Source organism: Aristolochia californica, unplaced genomic scaffold, assembly GCF_029961685.1.
Source record: "Aristolochia californica isolate CCGP_79_NKW_82.1479 unplaced genomic scaffold, dmAriCali1.0.hap1 SCAF_1, whole genome shotgun sequence".
In the NCBI taxonomy this organism is placed as follows: domain Eukaryota; kingdom Viridiplantae; phylum Streptophyta; class Magnoliopsida; order Piperales; family Aristolochiaceae; genus Aristolochia; species Aristolochia californica.
The window spans coordinates 151,449-169,384 of NW_027181770.1; the positions used below are offsets into that span (position 1 = coordinate 151,449).

Genomic DNA, 17,936 nt, shown 5'->3' on the forward strand with positions numbered 1-17,936 from the left:
ATGAATCTCAGTGAGGGAAAGGACCTGAACCCTTGATAGAGTAGGGGGGGCTCTGCTTTTATGATTGAAAGTGAAAGGTCCTATCAGTGAAACTTTTTGGGTACCGGTGTGTTAGTCCCTTCAAAAGTTGAATTCTAATTTATTGATAAAAGTTTGTATAAATTATAACTCTTTATTTTGTATAATTTTTTTTTTTTAATATTGGGATAAAAATGCCCATCGATTACAAAATAATCAACTATTTCAACACAAATACTATATAGAAAGTAATTGACTACTCACGTATTGAAACAATCAACTGCTTGTATGTAGTTTAAAGATATTTTGTTCAAAGATCAAAGAATCACTATTCATGGTGTAATCAACTAACAATAAATTAAACTGAGTGATCGGTCAAAGAACTTGATTACTTCAATATTTTAGGATCAATTGACTGGTTTCACGAATCAGGCCATTAACTGCAAAGATGGGGATCATCTACTCGCAAATGCTGTGAAGATTTCGAGTAGGACAAGTTCAGATGGGTCCTGCATGAATAAGAGACATGTGAGCTTCCCTTCAAACCCCATGTGATTCGTGAGAAGCACCCAATAGATCCAACTCATGAGTAACATTTGTCCTCCAGTAAATTGGTCCTTTTTATACTGGGGTTAAAAGCCGGAAAATCTGGTTTGTCCAAATGATCAAGGCAAGTCTACCAGCTTGATAGGAAGCACTGTTAACTACAATGCTTGCTCACGGCTTGAGAGCTTTACACTGCCCAAAATTCATGCTCTATTTATGATAAAAACAAATTTGTTAAACCGTAATTTTCATCCTGTAATCTGTTGACTAAATTTAATTTTATCTTTGAAATTTAAAAAACCTTACACAAACCGTTTATTTTTACATCTTCATTCGCTGAATCGGTCAATCCAGGTAATGAAGCTTCTTGACCTGGCCTTGGGCAGTGGCAACAGGCGATAATAAGCAATGGCATCAATAGAGATATAACTAGCAGCAGCACCGCGCCTGCGCCTACATGCTATCCTCTCCACCGGACGACCTCTTTTATCCCCACTCAACTGAAAAACAGCTTTACACCTTGTTTAGGTTTACTAGATTAGAGGATTAACAAAAAAAAAAAAAAAAAAAAAAAGACATCGTAAGTGATTAGTTTTGGAGCTGAGGATCATATTTACGGGCCACTTACAGATTCAGCGTGATATTATCTGCTGTTCTCTGTGAGAGATGCATCTCTAATTAGTTGAAACAGGAAATGCCACAAAGTCATGAAAGGGAATGTAATCAGAACAGATGCCTGAAATACCAAAATAACTTTCAGTTCATTTCTCCACCAAACAACATAAAATTCAAAGAAGAGGAAGAAAAGATGGATTTAATTTTATGGATACCATGAAAAATATCAATTCTTCATTTGCCATAGCAGAGGTAACTTTATTCTTTTCCATGAGCCGTTTGACAGAACTTTGAAGCTGAAAATAGTAGTGGATCACATCATCATTTGACATTTATCTTTAGCTCCGCTTAGCAGAAAGCAAAGGAAATTAAGGCAGTATTCTAGTGGATGTGCAGAATAGACACAGATGGACAGACAAAGATTCACAGTTTTTAGATCTTGGTTTGGGCTGCTAAAAAAACAGATTGCACCCTCTGGCACATGTCAAAAAACACAGCAGTTGGCAAAGGAAAATTAACAAAATAGGAAGTTTGATTTATTTATTTTTAAATAATAGGAGGTTTGATATTCTAAATATTTTTCCTTCTCAAACAGGAAGCAGAAAGTTTAAGGGAAATCTAATTTCGTTTTTTAGCTGTGGGATGATCATGAAAAGATTAAAGTTTAGCCTTATTGCTTATAATTTGCCCTATCTTAAAACCTCAAGGACAACCATAGAACTGTCAAACAGTAAATATTGTCAATGAGAAAAATAAATAAAGTATTCAAACCTGATGATGATATTTTTGTACAGCTGACATGATAATCCTCAGTTGGGATGAAGATTGTGAAAGATAAGGCGGCCAAATGGATTCTTTACCCAGATTTGAATCCAGAAAATTAATCAACTTTTGGAGGTAAGGTCCATAGAAGTCCTTGATGAACTGTATATTTAAAGCATTAGTGTTAGAAAATTAGCTAGAGAATAGTTTCGTCATTTTACATTAGCTGTAGTATTCAGAGTAGACATTATATTGTTCAGCATGTTAGATCTAGCTCTAATTCAAATTTGGTGTATTTTGAGTATGTAAATTAGGACATATAAGGATTTAAGTGTAGTTTAAGTGAATAGAGGCATATTTGTAAGTGAATAAAAGAAGATGGCAGTTGAGCACGACCCCTAAGAAGAGAGATTTCAGACTCTCTCTCTTCTCTCTCTCATCTTCTCCCTCTATAATCTTCAACATTACTCATTTTTTTGTGGTATTAGAGTAGTACAAATAGGATAATAGCCCTTCATCTTCCAGCTTCTTTCTTCTTTTGAGCCTGTGAATTCAAGAAAAAAAGTCCTTTGAGGTTTGTGCGTGACTGGTTAACAAAAAAAGATGTTTTTTCTCATTTTTTTTTTTTTGCCATAACCCTAGGGTTGTTGACTTCTACTGCATTTAAGTTTTCTTTGACTTAGGAAAGTCCCATTCTTCTGATGAGCAGCCCAATACTGGCCAAGGTGATTCCAGCCCTATTTTTGGTTGATTTGCAATATTAGTTGGTTGGAATCATACATATTGGTTGATATTGGAGAAGTGGGGCCCACCTACCCTATGCACCTATCTTGTTATTGAAACTTTATTTCCGGTGAAGTAATTACTCCCTAAAGGAATCTGGAAGTTCTGAGGGAAATGATACAATCCTAATTACTCCTGAAAGACTACATGGCCAAAACTATCTTAGCTGGTCAAAGTCACTTCGGATATACTTGAAGTGTGCTAGAGGTAGAGGAAGAGGTGATAGTAGGCTTGACAAGAAGTTTGTATCCATTGTAGACGGTCTAACCATTTCTTTGACGAGTGTTGGGCCAAGTTTGGCAAGCTTATGTGGGCAAACTCTTAGCTGCTGGATCCATTTCATCAGTTCAAGGAAAGGGTACATTAGTTCCATCTTCTTTCATGTCACCTCAGTTGGTACTATCCGTTCCTAAATTTTCTCTTAATCTATTGTCAATTAGTCAACTCACAAAGTCCATGAATTGTTTTATAACTTTTTATCCTTCTCACAATGTTTTCTGGGATTTCACAATGAGGAGGACGATCGGTACCACATGTGAGAGAGACGGATCGTACTATCTAGAGAGCCACTTGCAGGATTCATTATAGGCATTGAAGAGGTTGAAGTACATGGCCAAACTCTTTCAGACAAAAGACACGGGTCCCCTAAAATATTTTCTAAGCATTGAGGTAACACAGAGGAAGTATGTCACAAACATGTTGCAAGAATATAATTTTTTGAGCATTAAACCAATAGAGACCCTTATGGAGGTTGGCATGATCTTCATGATGAACAGAATGATGAACTTAATGACAAGATAGCTGACATCTACTTTGTTGTTAGTATTGTTAGTCAGTTTATGGATTTGTCACATAAGGTTCACTGAGAGGCAGCATATAGAATTTTGAGATATTTGAAGGGTCATCTGGAAAAAGACTACACTTTAAATTTCATGATCATTTGAAAATAGAAGCCTTCTCAGCCGACTATGCAAGATTAGAACTTGACAAAAAGTTTACTACAGGCTACTGTGTTCTTGGGAGGTAATCTGGTTAGCTGGAAGAGCAAAAAACAAAGTTGTAACCAGAACCAGTGTTGAAGCGAAGTATAGACCTATGACTCATACTGACAGTGAATTGATGTGGGTGAGATTTGTGTACAATATAATCTACAAAAGAAGGAGGCTATGACCATGTACTATGACAACTAAGCAACCATATTTATTGCGAGAAATCTGGTCTTCCATGAAAGAACTAAACATATTGAAGTGGATTGTCACTTCATTCGAGATGTTGTAATGAAGAAGGAAGTTATCACTCCCTATGTTAGTTTGACGACCAAGTGGCAGACTTGTTTACTAAATCACTAGGAAAAACGCGAGTTTGAATCTTTCTATGGCAAGCTGGGACTCATGGACATATACGCTCCAACTCGAAGGGGAGTGCTAGAAAATCAATTGAAGGGTAGATTTATAATTTTATATAAGTTGTAGTATTCAGATTAGATGTTATATTGTTCAACATGTTTAGATCTAGCTCTAATTAAAATCTTGTGTATTTTGAGTATGTAGATTGGGAGATAAAATGATTTAAGTGAAATGTAAGCGAAGTGTAAGTGAATACGAGCATATTTGTAATTGTCTATGACTCAAGTGAATAAAAGAAGATGGGGGTCGAGCACTACCCCAAGGAGAACAATTTCAAACTTTCTTCCTCTCATTCTTTTCTTGTCTCTCTTCTCTCTATAATCTTCAATAGCACTCATTTTTTTCAATTAGTTTGGGTAAAAAGCTAGTAATGAAGTAGTACAATACCTTATTAGTATTGTTTAAGGTTACTTAGAAGATTGACGAGGGATCACCATGAGCAATACCCTTAAGCTTCGGGGCTTGCTTGTCCAACTTGAAGTGGTGGTCCTTCATCGACAATGACGCCTCCTACAACTTTATCAGTACTTCTTTGGTCCAGGAATTGCTCCTTCAAAGTTACAGTCGGTGATGGGTGTTGTATCTCGAAATTGACATCCGACTAAGAATCAAGTAAAACTTCTATATCTTCGCCATGGAAAGCATCGACATGGTCTTGGGGGTGGCCTAGCTTCAGCCTCTAGGTGACGTCTGTCTGAATTGGAAAAATCTCTCAATGACCAATGAAAAAAGTTAAGAAGAGAGAGTTGAAGAGAGAAAATGAGAGGGGGAGAAGGTGGAGACAAGAGAGAGTGAAAATGTGATCTGCATGTCCCCTAACCATCTATATATAATAAGAGTTGGGTACAATTACAAAAATGCCCTTACTTAAGTGAAAACCTTAATATTTTTCTATCTCCTATTCCACGTGTCATCTTTACATGAAACTTGGTCCATAGACATAATTGGACATACAAAACAAGATTACATCAAGCCAGAAATAAAGATGGTAGGGACACCAGTGTGCCACCAGTCACACGAGTCTACACTCAGAGACGTCAGGCCCCACCAGGACCCACCACCCCCATATTTTTGTTTTTAATTCCCCTGATTTTACGAGTTTTTTTTAAAAGAAGGATTTTATGAGATTTATCAATTAGTGATTTATCCCTTTTTTTTAATTTCGAATTTCAGTTTCATTTCTTTATTAAGGGACTCTAATCTGATTAGAAAGACAGATTATTAAGGGACTGTAATCTGTTTTCCCCTTCCCGATCTTTTTCTTCTTCCTCTCTACTCTTCTCCTTCTTCTTTTTATTCCCAATTCTTCTTCTCCTTCTCTGATTCCCCTATTTTCTTCCCCAAATTCACCGTCAGCATCGTTAAAATCAGGCCGTTCCACATCAAATTGGTCTTAGAGCAAACGTTCCTATTTGAAGACTCATTGTCAGAGACATCCAGAGCTGAAATCGCTTCAGACATTTTGCTAAAGCCCTCATCCAAAATTAAAATCGATTTGGAAGTTTCACTGAAGCTCCACCACTGCTGAAGATTACCATCTGTTGCCACCCACTGAAGCGTCAACGCCAAACACAACAAAAAAAGAGGGAAATTTTTTCTATCGAGCCCCTTATCGTCGCCGAATCGTTGGAATCCACCGCTACTGCTCTGTCAAAGAAGAGAGAATTCAAGAGAGAATGAGAGGGAGAGAAGGGGGAGGCAAGAGAGAGTAAAAAAATGATCTACGGTGGGGGATGTGCACATCCCCTCAACCTCTATCTATAACAAGAGTTGCGTACAATTATGAAAGTGCCCTTACTTAAGTGTAAACCCTAATATCTTTATATCTATTCTACATGTCCTCTTTACATGAAACTTGGTCCATAGACATAGTTGGACATACAGAACAAGATTACATCAAGACATACAAATGACCAAAATGTCCCTATAATTGTTTTTCACAACCTTCAAACTCAATGGGAGAAGGGTACGGTTTCAAAGAAATCCTGCTTTGGCCACAATAGAGGTGTCTCTGAAAGTTATGACCAAAATTTTGGAGTACGAAGGATTGGGTTGCCTATTAGAATCTAATGGGATTTCTAAGATGGATGAGGTACTCCCATAAGAGGTTTCTCTAGATCTTGCAAATTGGTCATTGAGTTCCCACAAGTGTTTGAAACCACACAAGGACTACCACTGGCACGTTCATATGAACATTCTATACCCTTAAAGGCAGGAAAAAGCCACCAACATTCGTCCCTACCGGTACCTCTTCTATCAAAAGACTGAAATAGAAAGGATCGTGAGGGAGATGTTGTTAGCTGGCTTTATCAGGCCCGACAGCAGACCCTTTTTCAGTCCAGTGCTATTGATTAAAAAAAAGATGGGGAATGGTGTTTTTATGTCGATTACAGGGCACTCAACAAGATTACAATACTAGACAAATTCCCTATCCCAATCATCAAAGAGCTCTTGGATGAACTGAGAGGAGCCAAGGTGTTTACCAAGCTGGACCCAAAATCAGGGTATCACCAAATTAGGGTGAAGGAAGAAGACACGCCTAAGACAGCCTTCCAAACTCACAAAGGGTATTATTATAAGCTCTTAGTAATGTCGTTTGGCCTCACTAATGCCCCTCCACATTCCAAGCTTTAGCCACACCTGCGTTAATTCATACTAGTTTTCTTTGATGACATTCTGATTTACAATTCTGATTATGTCGCTCTTGGACCATCTGAGGTTAACCCTCCAGATACTCAAAGACAATCACCTAGTTGTTAATCAGAAGAAATGTTCTTTCTGTAAGCAACGGTTGGATTGTCTAGAATATTTAATTTCTGAAAAGGGTGTCTCGGTTGATCCTTCCAAAGTAGCAGGCATGCATAAGTGGAAACCTCCCTAGGATGTCAAAGGCCTCCACAGATTCTTTGGGCTTACAGGATATTACATCACGATTTGTGGAAGGATTCTGAAAAATTGCTGAACGCTTCACCCGGTTACTCAAAAGGATGCCTTCCTCTGCAATGAGGAGGCCCAAACCGCATATGAAAAGTTAAAACATGCAATGACCATATTGCTTGTTTTAATCACACCAAATTTCTCTAAACTATTCATTGTAGATACCGACGCTTCATGGAAAGGAATTGGGACCATTCTCATGCAGGAAAGGATACCTATAGAATATTTAAGCTACGACTTATCCACAAAACTCCACTTGGCACCAGCAGCACAGTCCTCTAGGGAACAGTTACTGAGAATAAAGGGGCTAAAGGGATGGGGAAGTGGGGAGGAAGAAAGTGGGAGGCTCTAGACCCTCGAAGGTCTAGACAATTCGAGATTGGGGTGATCATCAGAAGAAGAGGATTCACTGGAATTACAATCAGTGGAAGCTAGGGTGTACAGTACTCTGGGTTCCAACTATACACTTCTAGGAAAGTGAGTGTTAGCTGATGCTGTGTGCAGTGCAGGTCATTAGGCTGGGAACAGCTACCTGGGTAAGGCACTAAGAAAGAGAAGGATCACTGCATTCTCTACTTCAGGATCTTTCTTTCCTATGAACTTTTTTTAGTGCGACAATTTTGGCACTTAAATAACATTCTTATAACCAGGAAACCAACAATACATAGTCACTTGATAAATAAGATATTTCAAATATTTAAGAATTAATGAAGTTAAGAATTGGCCCACACTCCGTGTAACACAATGTGATGGCTGCTCTTCCATTTTCTCTTTTGTGTTTAATACAAATCTCACCATTAAAAGCCAAAACAAGTGCATGAGCCTGGATTGTAAAGTCGGATAGTATGACTGCTAGGATCACTTGAATGCTTATGACCATGAGAAGGACTTCAAATATTTTCCATTTATCATCAGATGGCGGGCCTCAAATGTGAAAGCCAAAAGTTACCAATTGATAAACATAGAAGTTTCTTAGGTGCTAGGATGCAACGTTTTAATTGGCAACTTCATGGAAAAGACACAATGATACACCAAACTAGTAAATATATAAACAGGGAATTTGAAATATTCACTTAATACCTTCAGGAATGCACATTTGGCATACTTTACTTCTTCACAAGCCTTTGATGTCCGAATCTGGCAGAGAAAGCATCCAACTTGAACATACACGAGAGTATTAAATTAAACTATCTAAATAACAGATGTGTCATACTGTCATGGAAGTTAAATATCTACCCATTGACATACTTTTGACATTTGAAGCGCCTGTTCAAGATGCTGAATTTGGATCCACTGTTCATTAATGATATTTGCCTCCTGGTAAAAAATAGCAACTTATTATGCATGACCATCTCTCATAAAAGAGCAACAGCAAGTTTAAAATTTTAAGGGTAAGTGCAAATGCACTAAGAATGTCATGAAAGGGACTATTCTACTCAACTCTCAGAATGGGACACTATGCCTACAAACATGATTCACCTTGCCATCAAATCCCTCTTACTTAGTGAGATATGTTACACCATGCTACTGTCCACGTTGAATGATGGACCAACAAGAAGTAGGGTAGACCAAATGCAATAAATGCAAGTGATAAGGGGAAAATTGAAGAAGGTGGACCTAATAATTGAGTTAATGAATAACAGATTAAAATGGAGAGGAAGGATTCATGTGACAAACCCCATCATGGTCCAAGCAAGGGTATGATAGTAATGATGGTGATGATTGATCAGCTAGTCAAATGCTCAATATACAAGAACTATACCATGTGCTTTTGGTGACAATCACAAGCACATCTCCTTGACCCATTTGCAGACATACTTGACAAAAGGGTAATCAATGGAAGAACCAAAAAAATACTGAAAAACTAGAGGAAAACAAATATTTGCATTACAAGTTCTATTTCCAATTTCAGCAGTATACATACATTGAGTCAATGTGGATGCAATGTATTCATCTTGTCCATGTCTAAACAAAGGTTAAGGCTTACTAAGACCGCCTTCTGCCAAAGAATTTTTCAGAGAATATTATGTACAGTTAAACTTACCTGTAAAATTTGTGAGGCTAATTTTTCCAACTTCTCCTCAGCATCATGGACTTTAGCTTCTAAAACATGAATATCAAAATTATTCTTCCTTGAACTAGCCCATAGAAGTCCCACCTAAGTATTCTTGTCAAAAACTTGGTTCAGTAAAAACTTCAAACCAGAAACAGAAACTCAGATACAAACTGAATCCAAATCCAACCCTTTGAACCAGAAAAAAAAATGGCAAAGAAAAGAAAACCTGTTCTTTAAGCTGAGAAATTCTTTTGCTGGAATAGGATGAATCCCCTTCTATTTGCTGCAAAGATGTCATTGTAACAGATACACCATTAAAACATTTTTTAAAAACTAAAGAGAACTACACTCATAACAAAACAATCGAGGAATGACAGCACATGACTATAAACAGCATACAGCAAACCTTAATATCCTTCAAAGAGCTTTGGAGAACAAGGATTTCATGTGTTAATTGAGCATTCTCTTTTTCTAGTTCTTCAAGATTTACGTCTTTTGCATTTGATTGTCTGGCACAGTCCTCTAGGATGCCTTCTGTACGTAATTAGAAAAAACTAAGTAAACTGCAATCTTTTAGTATGCAGATTAATGTTCAGGAAGAAGACGAAAAATCTCATCTAGACGTAATATGGGAACATGAATTGTAAGAGATTGACTAGTTTCAGTTCAAGTCGGTTGTCAGTAGCAATGAGTGAAGCAGCCAAATCATGGGCCGACGGACATCAAGAGACCATGCTCAATCAGATCAGAGCGACAGCTGACCGACATTCATCATCTTAAGAGAACTGCAACAATAGAAGGAAAACAATTTCCACCAGAAAAAAAAAAAAAAAAAAACTGACCTAGTTGAGATATCTTCATTTTCATCTCTTCCACTTGGACAACGGAATCGTTTTGGGGATGCTCGCATCGGACAGATGCGGAACCCTCAAACGAAATGGGTTGGATTTCAGAGAGAGCTACAAGCACGGAGGACAGGAAAACAAGCTGGAAAACGAGGGAAACCATTGTTCTGGAGATAGTGAACGATCTATTCGGGCTGAGTTCCAATGAAGAGCATGAAGAGAGAGGAGAAGTCGAGAATCATTCTCCTCTCCCACCGACATTCATCCAGTAACTTGTGAAGGGGGAATGCTTGGTTGAACAGTTCAGTTCTCAGTAGTCGGATTGCCGGAGAAAAATTGGCTGACCCAAACACAAGAATAATAAAAAGGTAATCATGTCGATTATTTTGTATGATTTTAAAAAATTAATTGCCTAAAGTTTGAGAGACATCACAATGACAGTAATGTACAGTACAGTCTAAAATAGTTCATACAAAAGCCAATATGAGCGCATGAACGTGCCTTGGAAACATTGATAAATGCGATAATTGAGCTTGTTACAATGTAACCAAACAGAATAGGAGGGGTTTGTCGAACTTGATGAACTCAATGTCAATACTCAAAATAACCATCTTCTTGAGCCTCCAGAAATGGATCGGGTGTTCCACCACTTACTAAGCTATTATGAACAGCAGTATTTGCTTCCGCCAAAAAAATTGTATCCTTTTGTGTCCAAGAATACTCAATAAAATACACATTTAAGTGCACAAGGAGACAGTTTATTTGTGGAAATTTTACTCCCAAGAATTGAAGAAGACATCATGTTGACCAGGAAACAAACAACAAGTACTGCATCACCCCAACATGATTTTACCATGCAACTTCTAAAAGATTATGGTTCTTATGTTCCGGACTACCCCATATATGATGACCGATGGATGATGTCATAACTTTGAAAGAATGATCAATTTTTTTGTTCATAAACTCTAATCTATTGTTACTACGAAGAATACAAAAAAAACATCAAAATGGATGGTTTTCCAAATGATATAGTCTACTGCTCATTTTCCTCATCTTGAGATACTGAAACACATAATGAGATGGATAAAAAGTCACAAAATAATTCATAGATTTTGTAAGATGATTTATTGACAACAAATTAAGTGATAATTTAGGAACTAATAATACACATTCATATGACATGAATGAAGATGGGACAACATTGTCCATTCCCTGAACCGAAGACATTGACATATTAGTTAGTGTCATGTTTAATAACAAATGACTACTTCAAGTCAATGAATAAGGAAGATATATTTGGCAAATTGGCAAGAGTAGCAGTAGTAAGTGTAGGCAAAGCTACAGGTGCTGAGGAGTAAGGGTGCAACAATCAATTGTGCAATATGTTGGGCAAGCTTCTGCAATTCATCAGGAACACCTCTAACAAACGGAGTAACTCAGAGTGTTAAGGGCAGATGCATCAACACTTTTAGTCTCTTTACTCCCACAAAAGTAATGGCAATCTCTGCATGCATGACTCTATTAAAGGTAGTGGATAATGATGGGACATTGTCTAGGGCAAGTAATTGTGTGTTGACTGCATCAAATTTTGGTTCCAATCCATCCAAAGATTTTACCACAGGTAACTGCTTTTGTTATTTCCAGAGTTCCCTCTCATCCATAGTAAATGGATAAATATATGCTTATTTCTTGCAGAAAACTTAGTAGTTCATTATAGTAATTTGTAACAGTCTTTGACCTAACTTAAGACTAAAATTTTTAGCATATAACTCATAAACTCGAGATAGATTATTTTCCTATATATTCGAGGCTTTTAGAGACATTCCCATTTCTTTAGTAGTCTTACAATTCATAATTTGATTCCATAACTTGGAATTGATACTGTTGAGTAATTAGGTTATAACCTGGCTATCTTAGAAATTTCACTTTATCTCTCACTTAAACTAGAAAATTAACCAATCAAAAAGTGGATTCTTACTAGGGGAAATTAGATCACCCAGGGAAAGAGAAAGTAACAATGAATTGTGGTGTAACCTACTTTGCTATAGTGTACCTTTTAATAAAGTTTTGCTATAGTGTACCTTTTAATAAAGTGTATTTTTTGTGTTAGTATAATCTTATGAAAAGTGCATAAGGAATTCATTAATAAAATGAATTTACAATGAGATAACTAAGAAGAAAAGGGGAAATATGCAATTATTACTTACTCTAAAATTAATTTAAATTTTGATATAATCATGAATTAAATTCCTAGTTATTTTATTTACTTACTATAAAAAATTATGAAAATTTTAATGTGACTAAAATAAATATGTTTAGTTAAAATAAATAAAATTTAAATACAAATTTATAGATTTTATATAATTTTTACAATAGATATTATTTAAATATTTAACTAAAAATTACTCCATAGTTAAAATAATAGATTTATTTTTAAATAAATAATTTATAATATTAATAAAAAATAATAACATTATATTTAAGTTTTACAACTTTAAGTTTAAACCAATAATTTAAAAAAAGAATGACAAAGCTTATTATCACTGCCAACAGGAAGCTTAGCCATAATTAAAATGATCGTTCACACAATTGGCCAATTATCACTAGTTTTTAGCCATAAAAGAGTGAAAAGAACAAAAGAAGATGAGACAAAGTATATATTCCATGGGGTGTTGGGCCTTCTTTAAGAGTTTCTTTCTACGTTTCTTGAAAAAAAATAAAAAAAAATCAATCGTATAAAAAGTGGGTCGTCACCTACCTCAACCCAATTTAATCAAAATTTTGCCATCCATTAACCCTCACGGTAACATCACATGACGCTGTTTTTGAAAAAAAAAAAATAGAGCCACTCAGCCTCCCCCTCCCCTCTCTTATAGACGACTAGGTAGTGTTAGACTTGGTTTTTCGCACCTTAATTGACTAATTTTTTTGGATTGTATTAGTTAGGTACTTACAGTATCAGAACAAGTTTGTCCCCTTCTATGCAAGTTGAAGAAAAGGAGAATGAGACCGATTTTATCCAGATTGAGCTATGGTATTTGCCAATCGAAATAAGAAAAGTGGCCAGATCAATGGGTTCTTCCCCTTCCTCCAGGTTTAGTACGCTTAGACTCCCGCAAGGGACCGGTTCCACCCCCAGTTCATTAGGGAACTTCTACTGTTATCAATTATCCCTAGCACGTAAAAGTAGCCCTGTAAATCCTTCAGCAGGAGTCAAGAGAGATCTCGGCGAGCAGTGTCCTCTTCAAGACAATTTCCAAATGAAAGAAGTAGGCCGTTACCATATGTCTGTCGTTATCGCCGCCTTCCCTCACCGACGTTGACACAACCTTGGCTTTTACCTTCCAAAACCGAGCAGGTGGTCTCCACCGCTGGAATCTGGTGGTTCTCGCAGCTCGACTGCCCCGTGATTTGAAATCTCAACGAATATGAAGCCTTTTTTTCTGGTGGGACACGGAGCCAGAACAACGTGTCGGTCCCCCCACAGACGCCGCCGACATCGACATTTTCAGGGACAGTTGTGCGATGTGGTAAGAACCCACCAACTGATCTCAGGTGGAATGATATTTCCTTTTTTATTATTATCTGGTGGTTCGCTTCGGGAGTACTAATGAGCTCAAAGAATAGTGAAAAGAGAACAAATTAGGCGAGACAGACAGGAGGGCAAAACCTGGTAGCTTAGCACAAATCAAGAAAAACTGTTCATTTACGATTACCGAAAGTTCGATCACGGGACACCTCTAAATTCATAAACAGAATACACAGATGAAGAAGAGGGGGAAAAAAGCCGCTAAGAGGGTGAGTTTACGGCTAGGAAATGTCGGCGAATATGTTTTAGGTTTTCCATTTTAGCTGAAGACGACCATCAAGTGATCAAGCACAGGAAGGTGGTATTTTGGATATCCCCTCTCGTTGTAGTTCCACCAAAACGCTGTCGATTGATGGAGGCTTCAGGCCAAGAGGCAACGGCAGCCCTGGTTTGGCTAAAACATCTCCAATGGCTGCATCTATCGTCTCCTTCGACTGTCCAGCAACCACCAAGTAAACAAAAGAGTATCAGACAGTAAGAAACTGAGAGTCAAGTCAGGAGGCCATATACAGACCATATACTGATCCTATATTCAAACACTCGCTTCTACAAGTAAAGGGCATGCATTCCTGTAAAAAATTCTTCTTTGTTAGAAAGGAGAGCGACCTGTCTTCCTAACATGCAAGTCGTGTTGCAGCGTCACCAGATCACTGGAACATCTGTCTGGCCATTTCTCATGGCCTTGAGAATTGGCTTTAGTTTGGACCCCTATTGTTGGCCTTGGCCTTTGTCTTTTCTACAGAGTCGCATCTTGTCCTTTATTCCCTCTTGTTCATCTGAGACAAGAGAGACTGAAGCACTGAAAATGTCATGTGGCTCCCAGTCTTTACTGGTAGCGATCGTATAGTTATCCTCTCCATTCAAATTTCGAGAACAAAAATTTCCGCTTCAGGCAGCAGTGATCCATGCAGAAGTAAGAAATTTAATGTGATACGACTGAACTGAACTAAAGTTTGGGCATTACTGATCAGTCTATCTGGCGTTTCTGAACAGAAGAGTAAGGAATTCTTCCTTCAGTACAGAGAAAACAAAAACAAAAACCAGCTAACAATATGTCAAAAGGTAAAATTACAAAAGAGAAAAGAATGAAAATGAAGTTGCTTACCGGATAAAACTCGGATTGCCCATTTGGAACACGAACGTTGTTATCTGCTTTGTACAAGGCGTGAGGAGGAATGCCAGGCACGGGTGGTCCGTGAAACCTCTGCATCCATTTTACCAGCCATTAATTTTTTTTTCCAAATGACTAAGCGAGCAGAGAAGAAAGGAGCAGATACCGTCATTGCCAGTGGTTGAGGATAGCAAGGAGTTCCTTGTGTGAGATGGTTCGGGACCCACCCGTTTTTGGAACCCTGTAAGAGAGTCACGAGAGGAGAGAGCAAAGGTGTTAATTCTGTAAAAAGACAAGCAGATTAAATGTACATAAAATATTAAACAAGAAAACTGAGAGGTAGAATTGAAGGCTCCTCTCGATCTTGATTTCTTACTAGGGAAGAAGAATATATAAACAGATAAATTATGAGCTAATAAAGAAGAAGCACCGATATTATCAACTAGATGATTACATGAGCTAGAGTTCCTGTAAGAAATCAAATGAACACCAGTACTCATGGGTAAGTTTGATTTGGAAGCAGAAAGAACTATGAAAGAGTAACAATGTCCTGGATTAAAGACAACGAGGGCTTACACGTTGGTGATGAGGTAGCCAATATGGTCGATTCGGAGGTGGCGGTGGGGCTCCTGGAGGTGCCCAAGGGGCCGGAGGGGAGAGGGAAGGTGAAGGAACTAGATGCTTGGGCCATACATGCATCAAGGATTGATCAACAGTCGGATGTCCCCAGACATGTAAGGGCCTTATCGGCTGGAGAGCAGACGGCGGAGGAAAACCCATTGTTGGTGCCGGCCACGGTGCCGTTTCTCTTTTCCCTCCAGCTCCAGCTCCGCCATATAGTTGCCGCCGCTGGGTCCAGCTAGCTGCCTCAGCTTCCCTTGCCAGTAAATGCTTCCGGTGAGACCGATATTTCTGTTCAAAGCAATCGTTTTAGTTCAGCAAATCTTTGCTTTTCGAGAGACAAATCAAGACCTGATGCAACAAGTGCATCTCCCAAAAACACAAATTTTTGAACTCTGAAAGGTCTGATGCTCATGGTAGCATTGTTCAGAACTTATATAAGTTTCAGTAAACACTGAGTCAACACAAAATACAGACAGCATAGTCATGTCAACGTGCTTGCAAGAAAATCTGCTCTTCCTACCTAAAACAAATTTCTATATATCAAGTTAAAAACTATCTTTTGCAACTGAAAAAAAGACCGAGTAAAAATCCTTTGAGGGGATTATGACGAAAATCCGATCTCAACGAACCCATTTCATCTGTAAGTGTAAATATCTCCGAAAATGCTACTAGGATTAAGATAAAAGGCAAGAGAAAATACTTGTAGATGGCTAGCTATGTTGTGGCGAGTGAGACAATCGATCCCCATAAGCTCTAATATCCTTGAAGGCACCGCCTTATCCACACCCAGCTGCTCTACTGCTTGAACAAATCGTCTGTGCAGCTCTGGTGTCCAATCCACCTATACCCAATTCAACAAAAGAAAAGATACAAAATGAAGTCACACTTTGATTTTACAGTGAGAAATCGCAGACCTCTTTCTTCTTTCTCTCCTGCGCATTTAGTCTGTCTTTAGTCTCTAAGTTACAAAAATAATGGTGGATAACTACTGATAAACAGCTTCTGATATGTATGGAAAGATTATGGAGACTGAGCTAGGTCTCCTGCTTGACAGCTCCCGACTCCTGCCGGTTCTGGTCATACGTTTGAAGACCAGAAACGGGGAGAAGGATCTCCTTAGGGTTCGGGAGGTGGATTTCAGTTGATTACGAAGAGTGGAGGATGAGATTCTTCGATCGACAGCTCTACACCATCCTACCGTGGTTACCGGATTTCTGCCTTTTCTCTAGTTTCTAAGATTTCGATCAGTTTCTTTTTCTTCCTGCCTTATCTAATCTTTCTCGCTCGCTAGGACTCTTTAAAGAAAAAGGAAATGATTTACCTTCACTTTCCGCTTTCCTTGTGATCCATTTGTCTGTGTCGCAGTCGTCAAACTCGCCGGTCCCCGGCCTCTTTCCCCATTCGAATTCACTGAATTAGTGTTGGTGACAACTGATTCCTCTCCTCGGCTAGCGACTTCCCCTCCGCCGCTGACGGCCTCCTCTCCGTGGTTCTGACCCCTGTCTCCTCCCTCTTTCCTATCTTCTCTCTCCTCTCTATTATCCACAGACGCCGACGATGACAAATTGTCCGACTCTTCGGCCGAGGAGAACTCCGCAAACATTTCGGGGTCGACCTCCAAATCCGGCAAATCTCCATCGTCGATCCCCACAAAAAGATCATCGAAGTTGATATCGTCAAGCAAGTCCCCGGCCGAGAAATCATTATCTGCTCCGATAGAGAAACTCCCCACATCTTCATCTGTTCCATCCTTCCAGCTCCTTAGAGGGGACACCGAAAGCATTCCAGTACTGGGAAAGAGAATCACCCTCAACTTTCCCTGTATATCATCAACTTGTTCTCATACTTCACGTGCAAACCACACGCCCTCTCACGAGGTCACCTGCGTGAAAGTAGAACAAAAGCTAGATTGGACGAAATTGGAGAAAAATGTCAGGGTTTTTCCGGCAATTCGTTGCGGAAACGGGAGAGTCACAGCAGAGACGGATAAATCGCAGACGACTCTGGCTGATTTTGGTTGGAATTTGGAGTATACACAGAGGGGGAGCGTGGAGAGAGGTTGGATCTCAACCACAAGTTATGTCGAGACTTGTCAGATTTGTTGAATAGGTTTGTTTCTGTTTGAGCCTGCTAGTGGATTTTTTATTTTTTATTTTTTTATTTTTTGAAAAATAGGAAAGAGATCCTTGGCCTGGTATTTATTTCCCTTATTCTCTTTCCCTAGTTTACGAATAAGAAGAAGAAGAAGCAGCAGGAGAAGAAGAAGAAAAGATACGATAAAAAAATCCAAATTAAATGATGTGAATTGGGTTTCATTTTTCATGTATCTTCTACAGAGAAAAAGACAAAATCAACTCGTCTGTTCCTATAATGGCAGATATGTCCCTGTCTCCGACCTCTTTCCACAGTGACTGAAGCCCACTGCACAGTCCGCCGAGGAATTCTCGATTGATTTTCATGGTCAGGAAAATTTCTCCACCAACCCTGCACTGCAGTGCATTTATTAAACTAAAAAAAGAACACGGATCTACAAGGAGACAATGCCTTGCCGTTTCCTTGGACAAGATGAATGCTTGCCAGTCGCTAGCCAGAAAACAAGTGCTGACCCAGCTTCTGGGTGGAGTCCAGTCCACGCAGTGATGGA

The 17,936-nt window shown here is 38.6% G+C and overlaps 2 protein-coding genes across 7 annotated transcripts; both read right to left on the reverse strand.

Moving 5' to 3' along the window:
• Positions 1 to 629: 629 nt before the first annotated feature.
• LOC137954835 (uncharacterized) lies at positions 630 to 10,308 on the reverse strand. Of its 5 annotated transcripts, none has more exons than XM_068801751.1 (10): positions 9,966 to 10,308; positions 9,530 to 9,654; positions 9,350 to 9,406; positions 9,112 to 9,225; positions 8,304 to 8,384; positions 8,148 to 8,204; positions 1,951 to 2,103; positions 1,395 to 1,475; positions 1,193 to 1,300; positions 630 to 1,064 (listed from the first exon to the last, which is right to left on the reverse strand). In XM_068801751.1, the coding sequence occupies exons 1-9, from the start codon at positions 10,129 to 10,131 to the stop codon at positions 1,208 to 1,210; spliced, it is 927 nt and encodes a 308-aa protein (XP_068657852.1). In that variant the 5' UTR covers positions 10,132 to 10,308; the 3' UTR covers positions 630 to 1,064; positions 1,193 to 1,207. The 5 variants fall into 5 exon arrangements, with proteins under 5 accessions (XP_068657852.1, XP_068657854.1, XP_068657841.1 ...); XM_068801753.1 differs by having other exon boundaries at positions 8,316 to 8,384; positions 9,530 to 9,657; XM_068801740.1 differs by having other exon boundaries at positions 9,530 to 9,657.
• Positions 10,309 to 13,646: 3,338 nt separating this feature from the next.
• LOC137954855 (probable transcription factor GLK1) lies at positions 13,647 to 17,449 on the reverse strand. 2 transcript variants are annotated; one of them, XM_068801760.1, is made up of 6 exons: positions 16,614 to 17,443; positions 15,993 to 16,133; positions 15,245 to 15,580; positions 14,835 to 14,909; positions 14,663 to 14,761; positions 13,647 to 13,991 (listed from the first exon to the last, which is right to left on the reverse strand). In XM_068801760.1, the coding sequence occupies exons 1-6, from the start codon at positions 17,073 to 17,075 to the stop codon at positions 13,842 to 13,844; spliced, it is 1,263 nt and encodes a 420-aa protein (XP_068657861.1). In that variant the 5' UTR covers positions 17,076 to 17,443; the 3' UTR covers positions 13,647 to 13,841. The 2 variants fall into 2 exon arrangements, with proteins under 2 accessions (XP_068657861.1, XP_068657865.1); XM_068801764.1 differs by lacking the exon at positions 13,647 to 13,991 and adding an exon at positions 14,174 to 14,542 and having other exon boundaries at positions 16,614 to 17,449.
• Positions 17,450 to 17,936: the final 487 nt, after the last annotated feature.